The following is a 20,163-nucleotide window of genomic DNA, read 5'->3' as shown; positions in this document are numbered from 1 at the left end:
GCATCGCCGCCGCCGCCGCCGCCGGCGGCCTCTCCCGTCGGCGAACTCCCTCGAGGTTTTGGTGGCTCTCGTCTCACCTCTTGCTTGGTTTACACGCTCTTGAGGGTATATTGTTGCATCAAGACGGCGGCCGCCGGCCGGTAGGTTTTATTTTATCCATCCGCCGCCTCCGTCTCTTCAGCGCGACACTGCTGCCGTCGTCTAGGGAATCAGGGCATCGGATTTCAGCGGCGTTGGCTCAGATCGACCTCGCTGATGAGACCAATACCGATAGTGTCGTGCTGTTGCAGGTAGGGGCTGTGAGGGAAGCAGGACAACCGCCGTCTCCTCGCGTGACAAGAAGGGGCGGATGAAGGTGGTGTGCTTCTGCAACAAACTTCCAGACTGGGCTGGCTGCAGATGACCCCAGGTATGTGATTAATTCTTGATGAGGACACCTATCTATCTATCGAACTGAATTGTGCACCTCTGCTAAAACAACTTTGCCGAACAGGTTGTTAAGCTTTTGGGGCAACTTTGCCAAACAGGCTGTTGAGCTTTTGGGGGTGAGTTTAGTTGTTGCGATAAGTAATAAATTTAATGGCTTAACAAAAACATACTTCCATTCATTTACTTTAGCTGAGTGGCGGAACATATATAGAATGAATCATCCCAAAAGAAAATTCTTAGTTAAGAATAAGATGAAAAATACGATGGCGCTGCATGACATGAAAGGATCGGCTTCGGGGGCATCTCCAATTCGTTGATGTTCTTCTCCAGCATTTCTATGACCTTACTCATTGAAGGACGATTTCCTGGGGGCAGTTTGTATGCACCACAGGCCAACTAGTGTGATCTTCCTCGCAATCTCTTCATTCTCGCATGTGACTTCATGGCTTTGCAAATCTTTCGCTAAATGATCATAAATCCAGTTGGGGAAATATGCACTAGAATTATCAGTATTTGTTTTAACATTTTTCCTTCCTTCTACCATCTCTAACAGCATCATTCCATAACTGTAAACATCTGACTTAGTTGACACAACTCCGAAGCCTCTTGAAAATACTTCTGGTGCAATGAAACCGATGGTACCTCTTGCTTCAGCCATTGAGATGGCACTATCCTTGAGGTGGCAAAGTTTTGCCAATCCAAAATCTGCAATTTTAGGACATAAGTCTTCATCAAGAAGGACGTTGTGAGGCTTGATATCGAAATGGATGATCCGGGTGCTGCAACCCTGATGCAAATACTCCAATCCTCGTGCAACGCCAATTGCTATTTTCTGTAAACTTTCCAATCCAATAGCTAACCTCAAACTCTCAGAATAAATATACTTCCCCAAAGAACCGTTAGCCATGTACTCATAAACGAGGGCTCGCTTAGATCTCTCTAAACAAAAGCCAAGTAAATTAACAATGTTGACATGAGATGTCCTACCAATACTAGTAACCTCATTTAGGAATTCCTCTCCATTGCCTTTAGCCCCTTTTAGAAGTTTCACAGCAACCATACGGCCATCTTTTAGATTACCCTTGAATGCCGTACCAAACCCACCTTCTCCTAATTTTTCCTTGAAACATTTCGTTATTTTCTTCAGGTCTGAGTACCTGTACCTTTTGGGAGACAGAGACTGGTATCTCTTTAATTCCTCTTCTGTATTTGACTCATTTCCAGTGTACTTGTGGTGAATGATAAAACCAAGTGTTTGCTTCCGTCGGTGCATTATCCAAACGAGACACATAAAAACCACGCCAGCTGTAGCGGACAAGGAAGCTGGAGAGTTATACAAAAAATGAGTGAATCCTTGTCATACAAGATGTGCTTGTGTTATGTACATTATCCTTTGTAAATGTGAAAAATCTTGAAAAATATCAGGACACCAAAAAATTTAGTTAGCGGTGTTCCAAAATATGACATTTAGCAATCTGAGGCAAAAATAAATAGCACTAGAATTAGTCATTTTAGTATCACAATAATAGAGCATGGAATGGAGCTGGGGTGCCAGCGGAATCATGTGATTCTCTGTATGTTCACATAGCTTATTCACCAACAAAAGACATACCTATCAAAATTGCCCTGACATTCAGCTTCCGATTACTCCAATCTGCAACAAATTACGGTTAAATCAATGAAAAATTTCAGCTGTTAAAACATGCAAAGGAATACCGATTGAAGAAAAGCTCACATTCTTTTTTATATCAATTCGATTTTTATGTAAGCTAGCTAGGCTTAATTGTGAGATATATAACGGTTCTCCGTACTGCTCTAATGTCTGACGGTTCGTGGTGTTGTGTAGTTGATGTGTGTTGGGCTCAGTTCTTATTCATGAATAAAAGCACTTTTTTTTTTCTAAAAAAGGCCACGAACAGTTTATATACATAACTGCATCTAAATTAACAACGGCTACTATCTGACACAGAGAGAAACTCAGCAACAACAAGGCAACAAGCTGTCTGACATTGGAAATTCAGAACAGTAGTGGATCTCTGGATTGCATATTTGCATTGATGAAAAAGAGAGAGAAGGAATTTGAGGGCATCTCTTTGGAGAAATTGAAGCACCTTCCTGACTAAGTGTCATTGGCTGCCAAGCCAGCTTCCGGAGACATCCTTCATCAACTGGTGGATGAATGCAAGAAAATAGTTCCCTCAGAAGTAGAGAAAAGGCTTTGACACAGTCGTCATCTTGGTCGCCTGGTCAATTTGGAAAGAGCGCAATAACAGGGTGTTCAAACATCGACAGCGCTCGTGGAGGGAAGTGGCCAAGGACGCAGTTGATGAGTGCTGTGCGCCCCCCCCCCCCCCCCCGGGGCGGTCGTTTAAGTAATATCGCAAGAGATAGGCTTCTTGTTAATTTCCATTTTCCTTTTTTTAAGTGTTGACCGTTGTTATCTCAAACTTCTCTAAATCTTAATACAAAAGATGCACAAGCCTTTTGTGCATTCTCGGGAAAAAAAAAACACCTTCCTGACTTCGGTAAGCCTAGCGGTACAGTTTTGTAATTTGAACTTTGAAGCACTATATTTTTGCCTGGTCTATTTTGTTACTAGATTGGTAAGAGTTGTAGATGTTGGACTGCTACTAATGAATTCAAACAGAACATGTACTAGAAGCAAGTGTGGGAGAGTACTGAAATTAGTTTCATTGTCTTGAAAACGAAAATTGGGAGAGCGTTCTTACATGGAGATGTCGAATTCGAGCAGATCAACCCGTGGCAGCTGACGCACTGGAACATAAGTTGTTGGAACCTGCACTCCCCGCCGTTTCTTCTGCATGCGTCGCAGTCTGGATCTCTTGTTACCGCCCTCTGCCACTCCAAGACGAACCCATCACTGATCAATCGCTCGTACTGTTGAATTGACCCATTACCATTTCCACCAATGGACCCACCACCATCACCATGAATGATAGTTCTACCACCGATCGTATCAGCGATCAATTGCTCGTAGTGTTGATCTAACAGCTTCATTCCATCTCCACCACGCACCGGCAAGCTCACGGAGATGCAGTTCCCTGGAATCCCCGACGGCGGCGTGCTGTTCCACCGATCGGAGATGTAAGCTCCCATCGTCGTCTGGTTTGCATATGGCCGTTGCAGCCGAGTGTCATCAGGAAGCGTGCAGTTGTAGACGACAGATGTTGCTGATGATGAATGGGTACGGAGTGAGGCTGGATGTCACGTTGAAATCCGGGATGGGGCAGTCGGCGTCGCCGGCGAAGGTGGTCTGCACGGCTGCCACCAGCGAACTATTCTCGTAGAATATATTGTCGATGCGGAACAGGTGCTCCCGGAACGTCCTGCTGAGGAAGGCGTGGCCGGTTCGGTTGTCGCAGGTGAGGTCCAACACCGGGTAGCCGCAGTAGAGCGGCTGCACGCCGCTGAGCGAGAAGGGGTACGTGATGGTCAGGTTCCCGCATCTCGCCGGCGCGCAGCTTGTGTTGTTGTTGCTGCTGGTCTCGTTGCCAACTGCTGCTGCGACATGCAGCAAGGAAGCTGCTATGATCATGGCTGGTAACAACTGGAAGGCCATCTCAAGTGTTTGGTAGGGACTAGGGACTGGATCACTGGAGATTGGAGTGATCAGTTGTTACTTATTCTTGCTGGTGAGATGAGAAGAGGATCGGTTTACATTTCTCCAACGCGGACCCGTTTGGGCGCTATTCATTCCATGGAATTACTACATTTCAAGTCCGGCTCTGCTGGAACTCTTGATCACCAAATACTAGTGCCAACGCATACTGACCCATCTTTGGTTGAATTAACTATCCTGCGCGTGGAATTTGCTGACTAATGTACTTTCTCCATCCTAGAAAAAGTGAATCTAATATTGAATACGACATATTTAGTATAACGAATCTAAATATAGGTATTGTCGAAACATGAATTCGGCAATAATAAAAGGGGTAGCGCACGAAACCTAAAAGTGGATGGATGCGGAGACAAAGGATTTAGACAGGTTCAGGCCCTCTCAATGAGAGGTAATACCCTACTCCTGTTTGGGGATTTGAATCCGCCGAGTGTATATAGATCTGACGATCTAGTTGTCTCATGCCCCCTAGAGGGCTTCCTGCCCACCTTATATAGGATGGGGGGCAGAATTACAAGATAGAAACCTTAACCAATACGGTATAGGTTTCCTAAATCTAATTTACAATATTATCAAACTAGGACTTTAGGCCGTTCCATAATATACAGGGAAACGTAATACCCAAGTCATGATCCGTTACATATTCCATAGATATAAGTTATCCCCTATAACCAGTCGAATAACCATGCCATGTGGGTATGGGGTACCCATAATCTCCACAGTAGCCCCTGAGACCTTCACAGTCGAAAAGATAATCTTCTCTCGAACTAGATTATTCCAAAGCCGAGTGCTTCAATCATCTTCGCCTTGATCTCTCGAGTACTTTAATCAAATCAGAAGACTGTGGAGGGCTGAAAAATAAAGTCAGGTGCATCGACTAGATGCACCTAATAGGTGTAGCCCTCGACTGTGTGGTTAATTGAACAAACAAAGCATATAGTCAAGGAATAAATAATCCAACCAACCGAGTGGCTTCGATAATTATAGTCAACCAAGCGACTCGATATTAATATGTAGCATATGCGGTGTGAATCCCTGAATAACATGATCCGAGTGATATACCGACTGCTTTGTAAAATATGATAAGTGTAACCTAAAGTTGGCTACATCATTGAAAATTCACATAGCAAAACAGCTATAAAGAAGCTTGTATGTTGTGAATAAAGAAATTTCCAAAGTATTGGGCATACGCCATGCGCACACTACTTTAACAGATGTGCTTAAGTCCCTAAAAGACACATGGTTTCACCACACCTGAAAATATATGGCATATGTGGTATAAAATCCGAGTAAATAAACTCATAAAGGATTTAACAACCGCCTGGAAAATGACCAAAATATATAATCAGCCTAAGCCATAATATTGGTCAATAAAAGTGCACACTTACGTGGCAAAAAGCAATGATATTGTATCGAATCAATTGCTTTACGAACCCAAACAACGCCTTGACTTATATAAAAAAGTCAGCGAACAGCTATATAAAGCATTACTGTTTGGCACCTTTTAAAATGCATTGTACCAACTCCTAAAAAGTTGAGTAACTGCGGTATAAAAGGATTTTAAGGTATTGGGCACTTGATCACGCGCACTTTGGCCTAAGCAAAAAGTGCCTAAGTCCCTAAAAGAACGTGACAGGCCACACCTGAAAATATGAGCTGCAGACATATTAGGCCTAAGCCAAAAAAAAATATGCTTTCGACACCCTTTAAAGGATGACGCATGTAACATGCTCCCGAGTGATAAATCTTCCGGGTGATATAGACCAAGTACAGCTCATATGAATAGCTTCTGATCTGAGTGATTATCCCTTATGGGATACTCCCAAATAGATATAGTAATTGAATCCCGACTGGCGCAAGTATTCGGTTGATAACCCTGACGGGGAATAATAAATAGTCCAGTCTTTGAGCATAGAAAATAAACTCATGATCATAAATTCATGTTGCATGTATCCGGAATAAGTCCAAATTGAAGGTATGATACTTGTGTTTGAGCTAGTAAACCCCTGAGCATATAGTTTGTCCTTCTATCGTAGTCACAATTGTCCATTGAAGGTAGCTGACGCAGTTAGCATAGAGACAAGACGACCAATATAGAGATAATATTGCCCACCAGAGGTGGCAAAAATATTGGTGGTAGTGAAGATAGTGATACCAATCAAAAGTGATGAAGTTGCACAGCCGTGGAGGCGAAGAAACCAGTCGACAACAGTCAGGTCAGCCAGCAATGAATAGGAAGGCGCCCAGTGATAAAGTGACATGATGAAGATGACGATGTCGGCGATCCAGTCAATAGTAGTGTCGCAACCAATGATAATGACGAAGACGCTCATCAGCATTTGCATAGTAGGTCAACCGTGAAGGTGAAATAATAAGTCGGTGAAGACATAATCATCCATTAGCAACAGCGGAGATGTCAGGGCCGATGAAGCAGAGGTGATGGTGATGATGTCAGTGACAATAATCTATCAAACTGTTGAGAAGATATCAAAGCTTGAGAAGTTTCCTTGATGTGAGCGTGTGCATAAAGAAGACTGATGCAACGCCCCTTGATTAATGAAGATGACAGTAGAACTTGGTGTTATAGCTGCTGCAAATGCTTCACTTGGAGGAAAGTAGATGTTGTTGTCCAACTCGTCAAAACTGAGTTGATTGGTTGATAACTCCAAACTCTGGTGTAATAATCGGAGTCGCTGAAATTAAATGTCGGCTCTGAAGTGAAGACGAAGATAATAACTCCCCGAGTTGACTCGTATTGATTGATTGCTTCATCTTGACATAAAGCTTGTCGAATTTTGAGCCGTGTATTTGTGTAGCCCCCCGACTCTTTGGTTAGTTGGGAAACAACTGAACATAGAATCGAAAACTATAGTTTCTTGTCGTCAAGTAACCATTGCTTGAGTGAAGATGCATGTTGAAGATGTCCGAGTAGAATTCTCTTGTAGTCGTCGTGGTTGGTGAAGTAGCAAGGCTTGCGAAGTAGAGGCAATAGAGTTTGCCGGTGCCGAAGATAATAAAGATGAAATCGCTCTACCATGGTGACAAAGCAATCAACGACGGAAGAAGTAGAATGATGACGAAAACGCGCAGCCGTGGAGGTGAACAAGCCAGTCGGCAGCAGACGTAGACAGCTTGCGTTGAATGTGATGACGCTTATTTGCGGTGGCGGCGACGCGCAGCCGTGAAGACGCCCAACAACGGCGGCATAATAGGCCAGCCGTGCAGGCGGAAACACCAGTCGGCGGCGGACGAGGCGGCCGGTCGGTGAAGACGTGGACGCCCAACAACGGCGGCATAATAGGCCAGCCGTGCAGGCGGAAACACCAGTCGGCGGCGGACGAGGCGGCCGGTCGGTGAAGACGTGGACACCCAACAACGGTGGCATAAAGGCCAGCCGTGCAGGCGAAAACACTAGTCGGCGGCGGACGGAGGCAAGCCGGTGGTGATGTTCTGACTGATCCATTCCTGAAGCGTGGGAGATAAGCTTAAAGCCATTAATCCCTATTATGCATATCTGGATCTGGATCCTGCAGAACAAATATATAGGATGAGTAGTATCTGATGTAAATATAATACTTGAGGAAAATTCAAGTATTTTAAAATGTTTATAAGTATGTATTTCTCCTCTCGTCAATTTTGATTTCCCCGAGCAGATGACTCATTACGTTTAAACACTCTGCCCGACTAGTCATAACCATCAAGCACCGGGAGTCGGCCTAGGCACTTCCCAAACATGCATATGAGTGATATGAGTTCGTCATTAATGGAACAAAGTTTCACGGATCGGAGTTTACTACTCGGGTACTTTTGCAATTATAAAGAGCAGAAAATAAATTTATCTTATCTCTATGCTTTTGATTTATTCCAAATAATACTTAGCACCTTGTGTTACTCGGTCCATCCAACGAGCCCCCGGGTGCTAGGAATCGGCCCAAAGGCAACTATCCATTGGCAAACCAAACGGAAAGCATAGGAAAATGGAACTCCATAACTCGATAGGCACTTTTGTACTCAGATTATGTCGCAAGCAATCAAGATGAATATTATGGAAATTATTAAAAAATATGATATAACATCTGTAGCCCCCCGACTCCCTAGTCAACGGTGAACCAGTTGATGTAGTGAGGCAGAGGGAAAGGAAAATATCATATAAGGAAAAATGATGATGACTTAGCTTTGTAATATTCCCCTTGATGATGGCAGAGGTGGCCAATGTGGAATCAAAGTCGTCCATCAATGACAATGAAGAAATCAATCGGCGGCGACGGAGGCGGTCGACGGTGAAAGCGATGCCCACCAACAGCGGCATAATAGGCCAGCCGTGTAGGCAAAGACACCAGTCGGCGGCGGCAAAGGCCAGCCGGTCGGTGAAGACGTGGACGCCCAACAATGGCGGCATAATAGGCCAGCCGTGTAGGCGGTGACACCAGTCGGCGGCGGCGAAGGCAGGCCGGTCGGTGAAGACGTGGACGCCCATGAACGGTGGTGTGACCAACCAACCGTATAGGCGAGGACACCAGTCGGCGGCGACGGAGGCAGGCCGGCGGTGAAGTCGTAGACGTCCAATAGCGGTGGCATAATAGGCCAGCCGTGCAGGCGAAAACACCAGTCGACGGTGGCAAAGGCCAGCCGGTCGGTGAAGACTTGGATGCCCATGAACGGTGGTGTGACCAACCAATCGTATAGGCGAGGACACCAGTCGGCGGCGACGGAGGCAGGCCGGCGGTGAAGTCGTAGACGCCCAACAGCGGCGGCATAATAGGCCAGCCGTGCAGGCGAAAACACCAGTCAGCGGCGGCAAAGGCCAGCCGGTCGGTGAAGACGTGGATGCCCATGAACGGTAGTGTGACCAACCAATCGTATAGGCAAGGACACCAGTCAGCGGCGACGGAGGCAGGCCAGCGGTGAAGTCATAGACGCCCAACAGCGGTGGCATAATAGGCCAGCCATGCAGGTGGAAACACTAGTCGGCGGCGGCGAAGGCCAGCCGGTCGGTAAAGAGATGGACGTCTATGAACGGTGGTGTGACCAACCAACCGTATAGGCGAGGACACTAGTCGGCGGCGATGGAGGCAGGCCGGCGGTGAAGTCGTAGACGCCCAACAGCGGCGGCATAATAGGCCAGCTATGCAGACGAAAACACCAGTCGGCGGCGGCAAAGGCCAGCTGGTCGGTGAAGACGTGGACGCCCATGAACGGTGGTGTGACCAACCAACCGTATAGGCGAGGACACCAGTCCGCGGCGACGGAGGCAGGCCGGCGGTGAAGTCGTAGACGCCCAACAGCGGCGGCATAATAGGCCAGCCGTGCAGGCGGAAACACCAGTCGGCGGCGGCGAAGGCCAGCTGGTCGGTGAAGACATGGACGCCCATGAACGGTGGTGTGACCAACCAACCGTATAGGCGAGGACACCAGTCGGCGGCGACGGAGGCAGGCCGGCGGTGAAGTCGTAGACGCCCAACAGCGGCGGCATAATAGGCCAGCCGTATAGGTGGAGACACCAGTCGGCGGCGGCGAAGGCCAGCCGGTCGGTGAAGACATGAACGCCCATGAACGGTGGTGTGACCAACCAACCGTATAGACGAGGACACTAGTCGGCGGCGACAGAGGCAGGCCGGCGGTAAAGTCGTAGACACCCAACAGCGGCGGCATAATAGGCCAGCCGTGTAGGCAGAGACACCAGTCGGCGGCGGCGGAGGCAAGCCGGTCGGTGAAGACGTAGACGCCCAACAACGGCGGCTTGATATGCCAGCCGTGTAGACGGAGACACCAGTCGGCGGCGGCGAAGGCAAACCGGTCGGTGACGATGGCTCCAGCAGTACATGTAAAGAGAAAAGCAATCTCTAATTAGCATCAAGAAAATTAATCTTGTGTACGTATGTCTGCATATATGAAGCATGCATATATTTTTTGATTGGCCGATTGATCTCCTGTAGCATGAACAGTACACGCATCCACACATGCACGTCACCAGACAGATTGCAGGCTGCCATCCGTGCGTACAGATCACGGGTCCGAGTCCGGATCAAATCCAACTTGGAGGCTTTACGTGATGGGAATCAGACTCAGGTGACCATGGCGCATGCAAAATAAGGAATCACAGATCAAACTGAGATTAGAAAATTAATCTAATCTAATCTAGTTAGTACACACTAGAAGATTAATTAGAAGTATATGCATGCATGATTAGGTAGATCGTGCATGTATGTTGATCTGCTGAATCAACTCATGCATGCATGAAATTTCTCCGAGCAAGCTATAGGCGGCTGCTCCCATGTGCCCGTGGTGGCGTGGTGGCCGCAACGCATCCGTCGGCGCTGCTCCTGGCGATCGCCGTCAACAGCTCCGTTTTAACCTCAGCCGACCAGCCCCATAGAAAGCAAGGAAAACACCAGAAGAGCAAATCACAATTAGAAATTAATCTAATAACAGTTAGATCAAAACGCCGAACCCGACTGAAGATTTGAGCCATCGAGATTAATCTCGCCGTTTCTTCTGTAGTTGATTCCATCACACTTTTCGATGGGTAATTCGACGCAGCCCCTACCTGACGCGCCAACTATCGAAATATGAATTCGGCAATAATAAAAGGGGGTAGCGCACGAAACCTAAAAGTGGATGGATGCGGAGACAAAGGATTTAGACAGGTTCAGGCCCTCTCAATGAGAGGTAATACCCTACTCCTGTTTGGGGATTTGAATCCGCCGAGTGTATATAGATCTGACGATCTAGTTGTCTCATGCCCCCTAGAGGGTTTCCTGCCCACCTTATATAGGATGGGGGGCAGGATTACAAGATAGAAACCTTAACCAATACGGTATAGGTTTCCTAAATCTAATTTACAATATTATCAAATCAGGACTTTAGTCCGTTCCATAATATACAGGGAAACGTAATACCCAAGTCATGATCCGTTACATATTCCATAGATATAAGTTATCCCATATAACCAGTCGAATAACCATGCCATGTGGGTATGGGGTACCTATAATCTCCACAGGTATGTCCAAATTATTAGTACTAGAATATGTTATATCTAGTCCTAAATTGATTTTATATGAGACGGAGGGAGTATGGTTCAAGCTTTAGAGAAGTGCCCTCGGACGAGGGCAACCCATAATTGACCAAGTCTAATTCTCCAAGTCTACTCTAAGTCTAATTCTCCAAAGAAGAATGAACCCATAACTGTGACTAGAAAATCACATTCCGCGATCGAGACTACTCGTCATATATTACTGCCTTAACTACATTAGACACGTGGTTCAGGCGGTAATTCTGAAAAAAAAATCATTACAAATGCACGGCTGCAGAGAGAAGACAACATACTAGTGCTTCTTTTTGAGCTAGGAAGACATAATACTCCCTCCGTATTTTAACGTATAGGGCAGCTACCGTACGGGATTCCGTTGCAACGTAGCAGCCACGGGATAAGATCTCCATTACCTTATCTCCTTCCTTTCCCCTCCACAAACTCTCTCTCACACAGGAGAAGAAAACGAGAGCGCGGAGATGAAGCTGGACAGGAGGAAGGGGTCGTCATCGTCTCCGGCGGCCATGGATGACGACGTCACGGCGTCGGTGAGGTAGGGGCGGCGTCGAGGGTGATCTCGCCGCACCTCCACGACGTCGTCCTCCGCCCGCTGCGGCGCCGCCTCCACACGCTGTGGCGCTGCTTCTTCCACTAGCGCTCTCGTCGCTGCCGGCGCCGGGGCCTCTCCCCTCCTCCCTCGCGCTCCTCGCCAAGGTCGCCGTCGTCCTTGTCCGCTACTCCCGCCGCCTCCTTGCCGGTGAGCGCAGGTGGCTCCTCCTCCGCCGCCACAGAAGCAGAAGAAGCCGGCGGTCTCCTCCTCTCCACTCTGATACCTGGTACCTTGGGTATAAGGTATCTGGTACCTTTGGTACCTGGTACCTCTGGTACCGACTGATACCTTTGGTACCTGGTACCAGGCTAGTACCTAGTATCTAGTACCGTGATACTTGGTACCCGTGATACCTGGTACCTGATACCCGTGATACCTGGTACCTGGTACCCTGGTGCTTGGTGCCTGGTACCTGATACCCGTGATACCTGGTACCTAGTAGCCTGGTACCTGGTACCCTGGTGCCTGGAGCAGGAAGAGAGAGAGAAGGAGGCAGCCGCGTGGAGCAGGAGAAGGAGGAGGCGCGCGAATCCGGTGGTCGGCGAGGCGAAGCGTGGAGGAGGCAGCGGCGAATCCGGTGGTCGGCGAGGCGGGGCAGCCGATGAGAAGACCGACAAGGGCGGGGAGCCAGAGCGGCGCTGCAAGGGAGGCGAGCTTGAGGACGACCCTTGCCGAGGCCGCGCCGTCGTCGTCCTCCTCGGCGGCCGGGGTCCTGAGCCAGCAGCGGCTTCCCCGGCGCCGGCAGCGGCCTCCGCGCCACCGCTCCCGCTCTCCCTCTTGTTCACCGCACCCGTCGCCAAGCTCCTCGTCGTCGCCGCCTCCCCCGCGGCGGTGGCCGCCGGCTCCGACGAGGGGTGGGGCGAGGGCAACGGGGACGACGGCGGCCACCGGCTCCGACGAGTGGTGGGGCGACAGCGATGGGGACGACGGTGGCCACTGGCTCTGATGATTTGGGGGAGAAGAGTGAGGTAGGAGGAGGGGATCGATCCGGATTACTATCCCGTCTCCACAGGATGCCGTGGAATAGATTTTCTGTTTAATGTATGACGTCGTTGACTTTTCGATCAACGTTTGACCATTCGTTTTATTTAAAACGTTTGTGCAAATATGAAAATATTTATGTATGTTTAAAGAACATTTGATGACGAATCAAGTTACAACAAAATAAATGATAGTTACATAAATTTTTTCAATAAGACGAATGGTCAAACGTTAGATAAAAAGTCAACGGCGTCATACATTAAAATATGGAGGGAGTAGCTTGGAGTTACGGTCCCTACTTATAACTGACTTAACTGAGGTTGTGTTTGGCAGCGGCAGTTGGAAACTAATCCCTAGTGCACGCGCAAAATAGAGAGACTCATTAACACATGATTAATTAGGTATTAGCTATTTTTTAAAATAATGAATTATATGACTTTTTAAAGTAACTTTCCTATAGCAAACTTTAAAAAAACACATCGTTTATCAGTTTGAAAAACATGAAAGAGGAAGGTGAATTGGAAAAGAAGGGAAAGAACGCCGCCTTAGACCTTGTTTGGAGATAACAATAGGTATAGAATAAAGGGACAATTGCTTATTTGACCCTATTTTGAACTGTAATTGTCGATTTGGCCCTACTTTTTAAACTTTGCTTATTTGACCCTCTTTTTCGAGTACGAAGCTTCCGTCTGACCTTCTTTTGATGACTCCGTTAGGGTTCGATTTTTTTTTAAAAAAAGAAAATGTTTCAAGAGTTCCTAATGACGAAAATACCCTCCAAACCCTATTTTGACTCTCTCTCTCTCTCTCTCACTCGTGCCTCACGGTCTCAGCTCTCTCTCACTCGTGCGTGCAGCGGCGGCGACGACCTACGCGTGTGGCGGCGGCTAGCTAAGGGGGCGGCGGCGGCGAGCTGAGGGGGCGGCGGCGGCGGCGTCAAGCACTGCCCCGCCAGCGCCCACTCGTTGTGGTGGAGGGCGGCGGCGGCGGCGATCTGAGGGGGTCCGAGTCGGCGCCGATCTGAGGGGGCGGCGGCAACGATCTGTGGGGGCGGCGGCGGCGAGCTGAGGAGGCGGCGGCGGCGGTCTGATGGGGCGCGGGGCGGCGCCGATTTGTGGGAGCGGCAACGCCGAGCTGTGGGGGCGGTGGCGCCGAGCTGTCGTGGCGGCGACGGTGAGCTCGATGACGAGGAGGAGCAACGGTGGTGGTGGAGCTCAGGCCATGGCGGTGTGCAAGCGGTGGATCCGGTGGCTGCTGGGTATATGAGCCGCAGATCTGGCGGCGGCGGCGCCTCTCTCCCGCGAGCTGGTGAGCTTCGGCGCCGCGCCGTCACCACTCCACGCGCGCCAGCCTCCTCCTTTCTCCGCGCGCGTGATGCCGCCGCCCGCCCTCCGCACGCCGGCGAGCTCCAGCGCCTTCCTCCCTCCGTCTGCGTGCCGGCTTCTGTCTTCCTCCGCGCGCGCGCCGCCGCCGGGTCGGCAACGACGACGACGACGATGCCACGGCGAAGATCACAGGGAGCCGTTCCCTCCCTCCCCGCGTGCGTCGGCCTCAATCTTCTTCCACGCGCGCCGCCGCCGGTCAGCAACGACAACGACGACGACGACGACGCTGTGGCGAAGAGCACAGGGCGCCGCTCTCTCCCCCAGCACGCGCCGGCCTCCGTCTTCCTCCGCGGGTGCGCCGCCGCCGCTGCCGGGGAAAGAGATTTTTTTTATATTATCCAAACTTTACAAAACAGGGTCAAACAAGCAAACAAACAAGATATAACAGGGCCAAATAAGCAAGGGCAAAATGGACTATTTACCCCAAAATTAACACCGTCACCTTACACAAACGGAATAGGGTCAGACCGGAGCTTCGTACTCGAAAATGAGGGTCAAATAAGCAAAGTTCAAAAAATAGGGTCAAATCGGCAATTACAATTCAAAACGAGGTCAAATAAGCAATTGCCCCTAGAATAAATGATCTCTAAATTCCCCTCGATCTCCTGCGGAAGGGATTAACCTAACTAAGGTCTTATTAGTAGTAACTTGTGTTCCATTGGGTTAAAAAGGCCCGGCCTATGAAGTGAACTTCCCGGCCCATCAACATTTTTCGGTTTTGGATACTGGGCCTCCTTTTGTGATGGGCCGAGCCCACTTCTTCGGACCTTGGGACCAATGGCCTTCACGGCCCATGCGTAGCGTCCCCCACAACCAAACAGCACCACCACCCGGAAGCCGTGTAGATGCCGAAGCGCCCGGCGAGCGGCCGCCATGGCCGTGACCGGCCACAGTTCAGTCGCAGGTGTAAACGCCGATTTCGCGGCCTTAGCCACGAAGGGAGTCGCCGAACAAAGGATAGTCCCCACCCTGTCCGGCTCGGTGATGACGGCAGTTAGATCGGCGGATGGGGAATTGCGGCAGCGGTGAGCCGGTGACTGTGGGGAATTACGGCAGCGGCAGCAGCGCCGGCAGGGGAGGCTGCTACTGTTGTTCATACACGAGTAGCCCCGGCACGTTGGGCAGAAGCTTATCGAGGTCGGAGAGAGGTGCCCGCTTCATCTCCAGAGGAGACAGTAAGTAACCTACCCCTTTGGCCTTTGCTCGAGTGCTAGATTCTCTCACAAATTGCTGTGATTTCGCTAGTTTGGACACTCGTAGATCTAATTGGGTCAATCTAGCATATGTTAATTTATCCATTGAATTGTTTGCAATATGTCAATTTCTGAAGGAAATAATGGGAATACTTCAGAAGCGATTGGACCCCGGGGCTTGAATTTCCGGATAGATCCATAGAAAATTAAATAAGTTGAGATTGAAGTTCTTCGTTTCAAACATACTTTGATGGAATTTGGAGCATATTTTCTTATTCCTTTTGGAGTCTTAGTATGTAAGAGTAAGACTGACTGCAATTTAAGATATTCATAACCTTGTCTTTCTAAAATAATAAGGAAACCAGAGTAGCTTCAGCCTTCTTGTTTAGCTGCCTTCAACAACAAGACTACAGCTGAGAGATGTTAAGCCAAAACGCCAAATTTCGATGGTTTTGTATTAATTCTGAATACTGAAGGTCATCTTTTTCACAGAGTTGGTAGTCATTGTAGGAATTCTGAATTCACAAGGCTAATCTCTTCAACATTCAGTATTTCACTAACAGCATATGCTTTGTCAGTAGCAGAGCTTGTGCTTTCCGCATTTAACTTGTGAACCGGATGTTCTCTGCAAAAAGAAATGGCATCGGTGAATTTCATGGAGAATGCTTGTACCAAACAGCACAAAAAAGTGGGAAGATAATGAGGTGTCTTACAGTGATTCACAGAAGCTTTGCTTTGGAGGCATGTCCAGTTCGTCTAAAGCTTTCTCAAACATATCTAAAACCTGGGTTATTGTTGGGCGATGCATAGGTAATACTTGTACACACCACAAGCCAATTAAAGTCATCTTTTTGGCGATTTCCTCAACCTCACTTGTGACTTCACAAGCTTGCAATCCATCACCTTGATAAAAGTGGTCATAAATCCAGTCTGGGAAATATTTTTCACTAGAGTTTTGAACCATTGATTTCACATTTTTCCGGCCTCCAATCATCTCAAGCAACATCATTCCGTAACTATAAACATCCGACTTTATTGAAACAACCCCAAAAGACCGATACAAAACTTCAGGAGCAATGAATCCAATTGTTCCTCTAGCACCGGTCATTGAAAGCTTGCTCTCCTTGGTACAACACAATTTAGCTAAACCAAAATCGGCAATCTTTGGGCAAAAATCCTGGTCTAGAAGGATATTTTGAGGCTTGATATCAAAATGCACGATTCGTGTATTACAACCATGGTGCAAGTATTCTAGCCCACGAGCAATCCCAATTGCTATATCATAGAGCTTTTCCCATCCTAAAGTTTCTTTGGGTTTTTCTGAGTAAATGTAGTTATCCAGAGAACTGTTGGGCATGTAGTCATATATAAGAGCTCGTTTTGAGCCCTCCAAACAAAATCCAAATAAGCTAACAATATTAACATGTGATGTCCTGCCAATGCTCATTACCTCGTTTACGAATTCTTCCCCATTTCCTTTGGAGTCATGCAAGAATTTCACAGCAACCAGACGACCATCTTGTAGCTTTCCTTTGAAAACCACACCATAACCACCTTCTCCAAGCTTATTACTCAGAAATGATGTTATCTTTGCTACCTCCGAATACTTGTATCTTTTTGGAGCTAGGGATCCGTACGATACTATTAATTTCTGAATGTTACTTTCATTTCTGCTGCGAGTCTTGTTGCATAGGAGATAGCACAATATTTGCCCCTTTCTATGCCATATCAGCACATAAGCACATGGAAAGAGCAGGCTTACAGCTACTGGTATCAAAACTGAGAAAAAAAAGAGAAGTTATATTCTTTTTCAAGATCATAAGTCGTATTATTGATATCAATATTTTGATTTTTTTTTAGTAAAGAACTAATTAAAAAGCATAAGGGCGGCAAAAGTAGGACTACACTAGGCCATAAATTTTGCTCCATATCTGACACAATTTTGAGGGTTGCTTGTTTTTAATATTCATCAATTGAAATAAAGCATAAATGATTATAGCAGGGTAGATTTTGAAAAGAATTTTTGTTATATAAAATAACTACTCTATTTGTTCTACTTTAGTTGTCACTTTGGACATCAACATAGTCTTCAATTCACACATATGGCCACTACATTTGTAGTTATATGCTAGTACGAAATACTGAAACTACACTGATATGAAAAAAAAAAAGGCCAGTCCACTGGTGTCATTTTCATGTGAGAAATTGTATATATTAGTGACTGAAATTTTTAAGGCTTGACTGCATAGATTCTGAAATGGCAGTCATTAAAGAATAATAGCTGAAACAGGGATGGGTTAGATATGAAAGAAGAATAAAATTTTACATACCTATTAGCGTTTTCTTCCTGCCATTGCTCTTGCTATCTGGAATAGAACAGAACATTAATCGTCAACGCATTTTGAGTAGAACTATATTTATGATTTCGTTAAAGAAAGAAACGAAGAATGTGTGAAGAAATTTTAATATTTTGAAGATGAATGATGGGAAATATATTGCAAGATAGCGAGGAGCATGGGCCGTTCGTCTTTCTTTTGATGAAAGATTGAAGAAGTATGTCAATTAAACCTCGATTTAATATAACCATAGGAATTATATGTTCTTTATCTCATACTAGGTTGATCGATTGTCGATATAGTTGTGTAACACTACTTTGTTTTTGTTAGTGTTTTTCCCTGCACTGTATAACAAATTGATATTCATGCAGAGTTCACTTCTTTACAGCTAACTGATTGTCTAGAACAGTCCAACACTTGACTGAACTGTTCAACAAAAGGATTGACCGTAGCTAATGTAATAATAGTGCACTGAAAGTATTGAATATTGTCCTGTCATGTTACCAAGTAATCAATATCATTAAAGATTTGCATAGAGTAGTGTTGAATGTTGATGGTGCCAGTTGTGGGGTTTATCAGCACGGTGAATACTACGAGCATGGACACACACGTACCAGGAATGGGCGATATGCATCCTGCAGCGCAACAATGGGGTGTATGAGTGTATCGATGGTGTGCAGCTGGAGCGTGGCCAATGCTACTACTACATCCGCATTTTAATAGACGACGCTGACGATTTTTGAAATAATGTTTGATCGTTTTGTTCGTCTTATTTCTTTAAAAAATTATCAACACGTTATTTATTAAAAAACGATCATTGTTCAACCAATCCAACTTCTGCATGGTCCAGTTGACAGCTTTATTGTTTGTCGTTTGAATCTTCCGTGTCTTCGGTTGATTTCAAAGGGCACTGATTTCGTCGGTGCTGATTGTGACTTAAAAATATTAGTATTTGACTTGATTTCTTAAGGTAGTGACTAGTGACAGAAAACATGGTGCGAAATGGCTAACGGTGACTGTAAAATCTTGACTATTCTCAGGATTTTTACGGCCGTATTGTCTACTCGTCTCTCTCCTGTATATATAAGAGCAAGTTCAATAGTATAGCCAACTACTTACTTCAATTCATTTATAGACAATCTAATAGCTCATTTATACAATAGTTACATTCTACACTATTAATACCTAGTCCCATCTGTCATAGACACATTGCGTCTTGGAGTCCGCGCTACAACTGGCTATAAATCTGTAGCCCGCTGCTCTTCTCTTTCCTGATTTATCTCTTTAAAATATGTTTGCAGCTGGCTTATAGCCTGCTATTGTACCTGCTCTAACATACTACCTCCGTCTTAAAATAAGTGCAGCCATAAGTTTTCGCGCTCAACTTTGATCGTCCGTCTTATTTGAATTTTTTTTATAATTAGCATTTTTGTTGTTATAAGATGATAAAACATGAACAGTATGTCTTTAATTTTCTTAAAAAAATTTTAAATAAGACAAATGGTCAAAGTTGGATGCGGAAAACCATGCCTGCACTTGTTTTGGGACGGAGGAAGTATATACGTAGGAGTACTTTATACATACGTATGTACCATTAAAGTGTTTTCGTGGCCGAGGGCCAGAGGCATGCGAGATGCGAAGAACTCACCGCCTGCAACGCAGCTGGTGGGGTTGTGGACGCCGCTGGGACATTTGCACGAGAACCCCATGCCGTCGCTGCTGTACTCGCATTGCCCGCCACTCGCCGAGCACTTCTGGCAATCACCCGGCACCAGCATCCACTCGAGCAGAAGCCCTCGCCTCATGCTCGCGACGTAGTCCCCGTCCTGCAACCCAAGGACCGGCACGACGGACATGGAGCATCCCGGCAGCAAGAGACGAGGGCGGCCGTCGCCGAGGAAGACGAACGACTCGTCGGGGCTGCAGGGCATACGGCGGAACCCCTGCGGCGGCCGCCGCTTCGTGGTGGTGCAGTTGTGGACGAAGACGAGCTCCTTGTTGGCCCTGCTGATGAGGAATGGCCCCATGACGAAGCCGATGGAGATGTTGAACCACGGCACCGGGCAGCCGCTCTCCAGCGGGAGGCTCCTGTCGACGACGACGACGGAGGAGTTGCCGGTGAAGATGCGGACCACCTGGTAGGTCTGGAAGAAGCTGTGCGCCACGAACGCTTCGCTGCCCCTGCACTGGAGCTGGAACGTCGGCGGCCCGCACGGCGGCCGGCCTGGCTCGTCCAGCCAGAACGGGGGATTGATGGTGAGGTTGCCGCATGTCGCCGGCTCGCAGTCGGCGTGCGCGTGGTGGCAGAGAAGGAGCAGAAACGAGGCCAAGACTAGCTGCGATGAGGTTTGATGCATGATCAATCTGCAGATTAGCTGACGAAATTCTGAAGGACAGCTGGAAAAGAAAACACGATGTAGGACTGTACTCCCTCTGTCCCAAAAAAAAAAGCAAATCATGGGTTTCCGTGTCCAACTTTAACTGTTCGTGTTATATGAAATTTTTTTATAATTCGTATTTTCATTGTTGCTAGATGATAAAACATGATTAATATTTTATGCG

At 47.2% G+C, this 20,163-nt stretch overlaps 1 protein-coding gene, 2 long non-coding RNA genes and 1 pseudogene across 4 annotated transcripts; 2 read left to right on the top strand and 2 right to left on the bottom strand.

The window, feature by feature from the left end:
* Positions 1-3,038, top strand: LOC9269282 (uncharacterized). Its single transcript, XR_010738941.1, has 3 exons — positions 1-144; positions 295-409; positions 2,399-3,038. It is a non-coding gene; the product is annotated as an uncharacterized lncRNA (long non-coding RNA).
* On the bottom strand, positions 559-4,114 carry LOC4325676 (LEAF RUST 10 DISEASE-RESISTANCE LOCUS RECEPTOR-LIKE PROTEIN KINASE-like 2.1; annotated as a pseudogene). Its single transcript, XR_010738940.1, has 3 exons — positions 3,159-4,114; positions 2,042-2,083; positions 559-1,752 (listed from the first exon to the last, which is right to left on the bottom strand). The product of XR_010738940.1 is annotated as an LEAF RUST 10 DISEASE-RESISTANCE proteinUS RECEPTOR-LIKE PROTEIN KINASE-like 2.1 (transcript).
* Positions 4,115-14,913: 10,799 nt separating this feature from the next.
* LOC107281247 (uncharacterized) lies at positions 14,914-18,136 on the top strand. Its single transcript, XR_003240397.2, has 2 exons — positions 14,914-15,247; positions 17,973-18,136. It is a non-coding gene; the product is annotated as an uncharacterized lncRNA (long non-coding RNA).
* LOC4325673 (LEAF RUST 10 DISEASE-RESISTANCE LOCUS RECEPTOR-LIKE PROTEIN KINASE-like 2.1) lies at positions 15,674-19,973 on the bottom strand. Its single transcript, XM_026022592.2, has 4 exons — positions 19,250-19,973; positions 17,596-17,631; positions 15,979-17,044; positions 15,674-15,890 (listed from the first exon to the last, which is right to left on the bottom strand). The coding sequence occupies exons 1-4, from the start codon at positions 19,956-19,958 to the stop codon at positions 15,767-15,769; spliced, it is 1,935 nt and encodes a 644-aa protein (XP_025878377.2). The 5' UTR covers positions 19,959-19,973; the 3' UTR covers positions 15,674-15,766.
* Between the last annotated feature and the right edge of the window lie 190 nt (positions 19,974-20,163).

Source organism: Oryza sativa, chromosome 1 (assembly GCF_034140825.1).
Source record: "Oryza sativa Japonica Group chromosome 1, ASM3414082v1".
Taxonomy (NCBI): Eukaryota; Viridiplantae; Streptophyta; class Magnoliopsida; order Poales; family Poaceae; genus Oryza; species Oryza sativa.
The sequence above is the reverse complement of the archived record's forward strand: the minus strand, read 5'-3'. Positions and strand labels throughout refer to the sequence as shown.

Coding starts and splice junctions, on each gene's coding strand:
- LOC4325673 (XM_026022592.2), bottom strand. CDS start 19,958: ATGCATCAAACCTCATCGCAGCTAGTCTTGGCCTCGTTTCTGCTCCTT. Junction 17,632..19,249: donor CACCAGCTGCGTTGCAGGCG/GTGAGTTCTTCG, acceptor GTTCTATTCCAG/ATAGCAAGAGCAATGGCAGG. Junction 15,891..15,978: donor CAAAGCTTCTGTGAATCACT/GTAAGACACCTC, acceptor TTCTTTTTGCAG/AGAACATCCGGTTCACAAGT.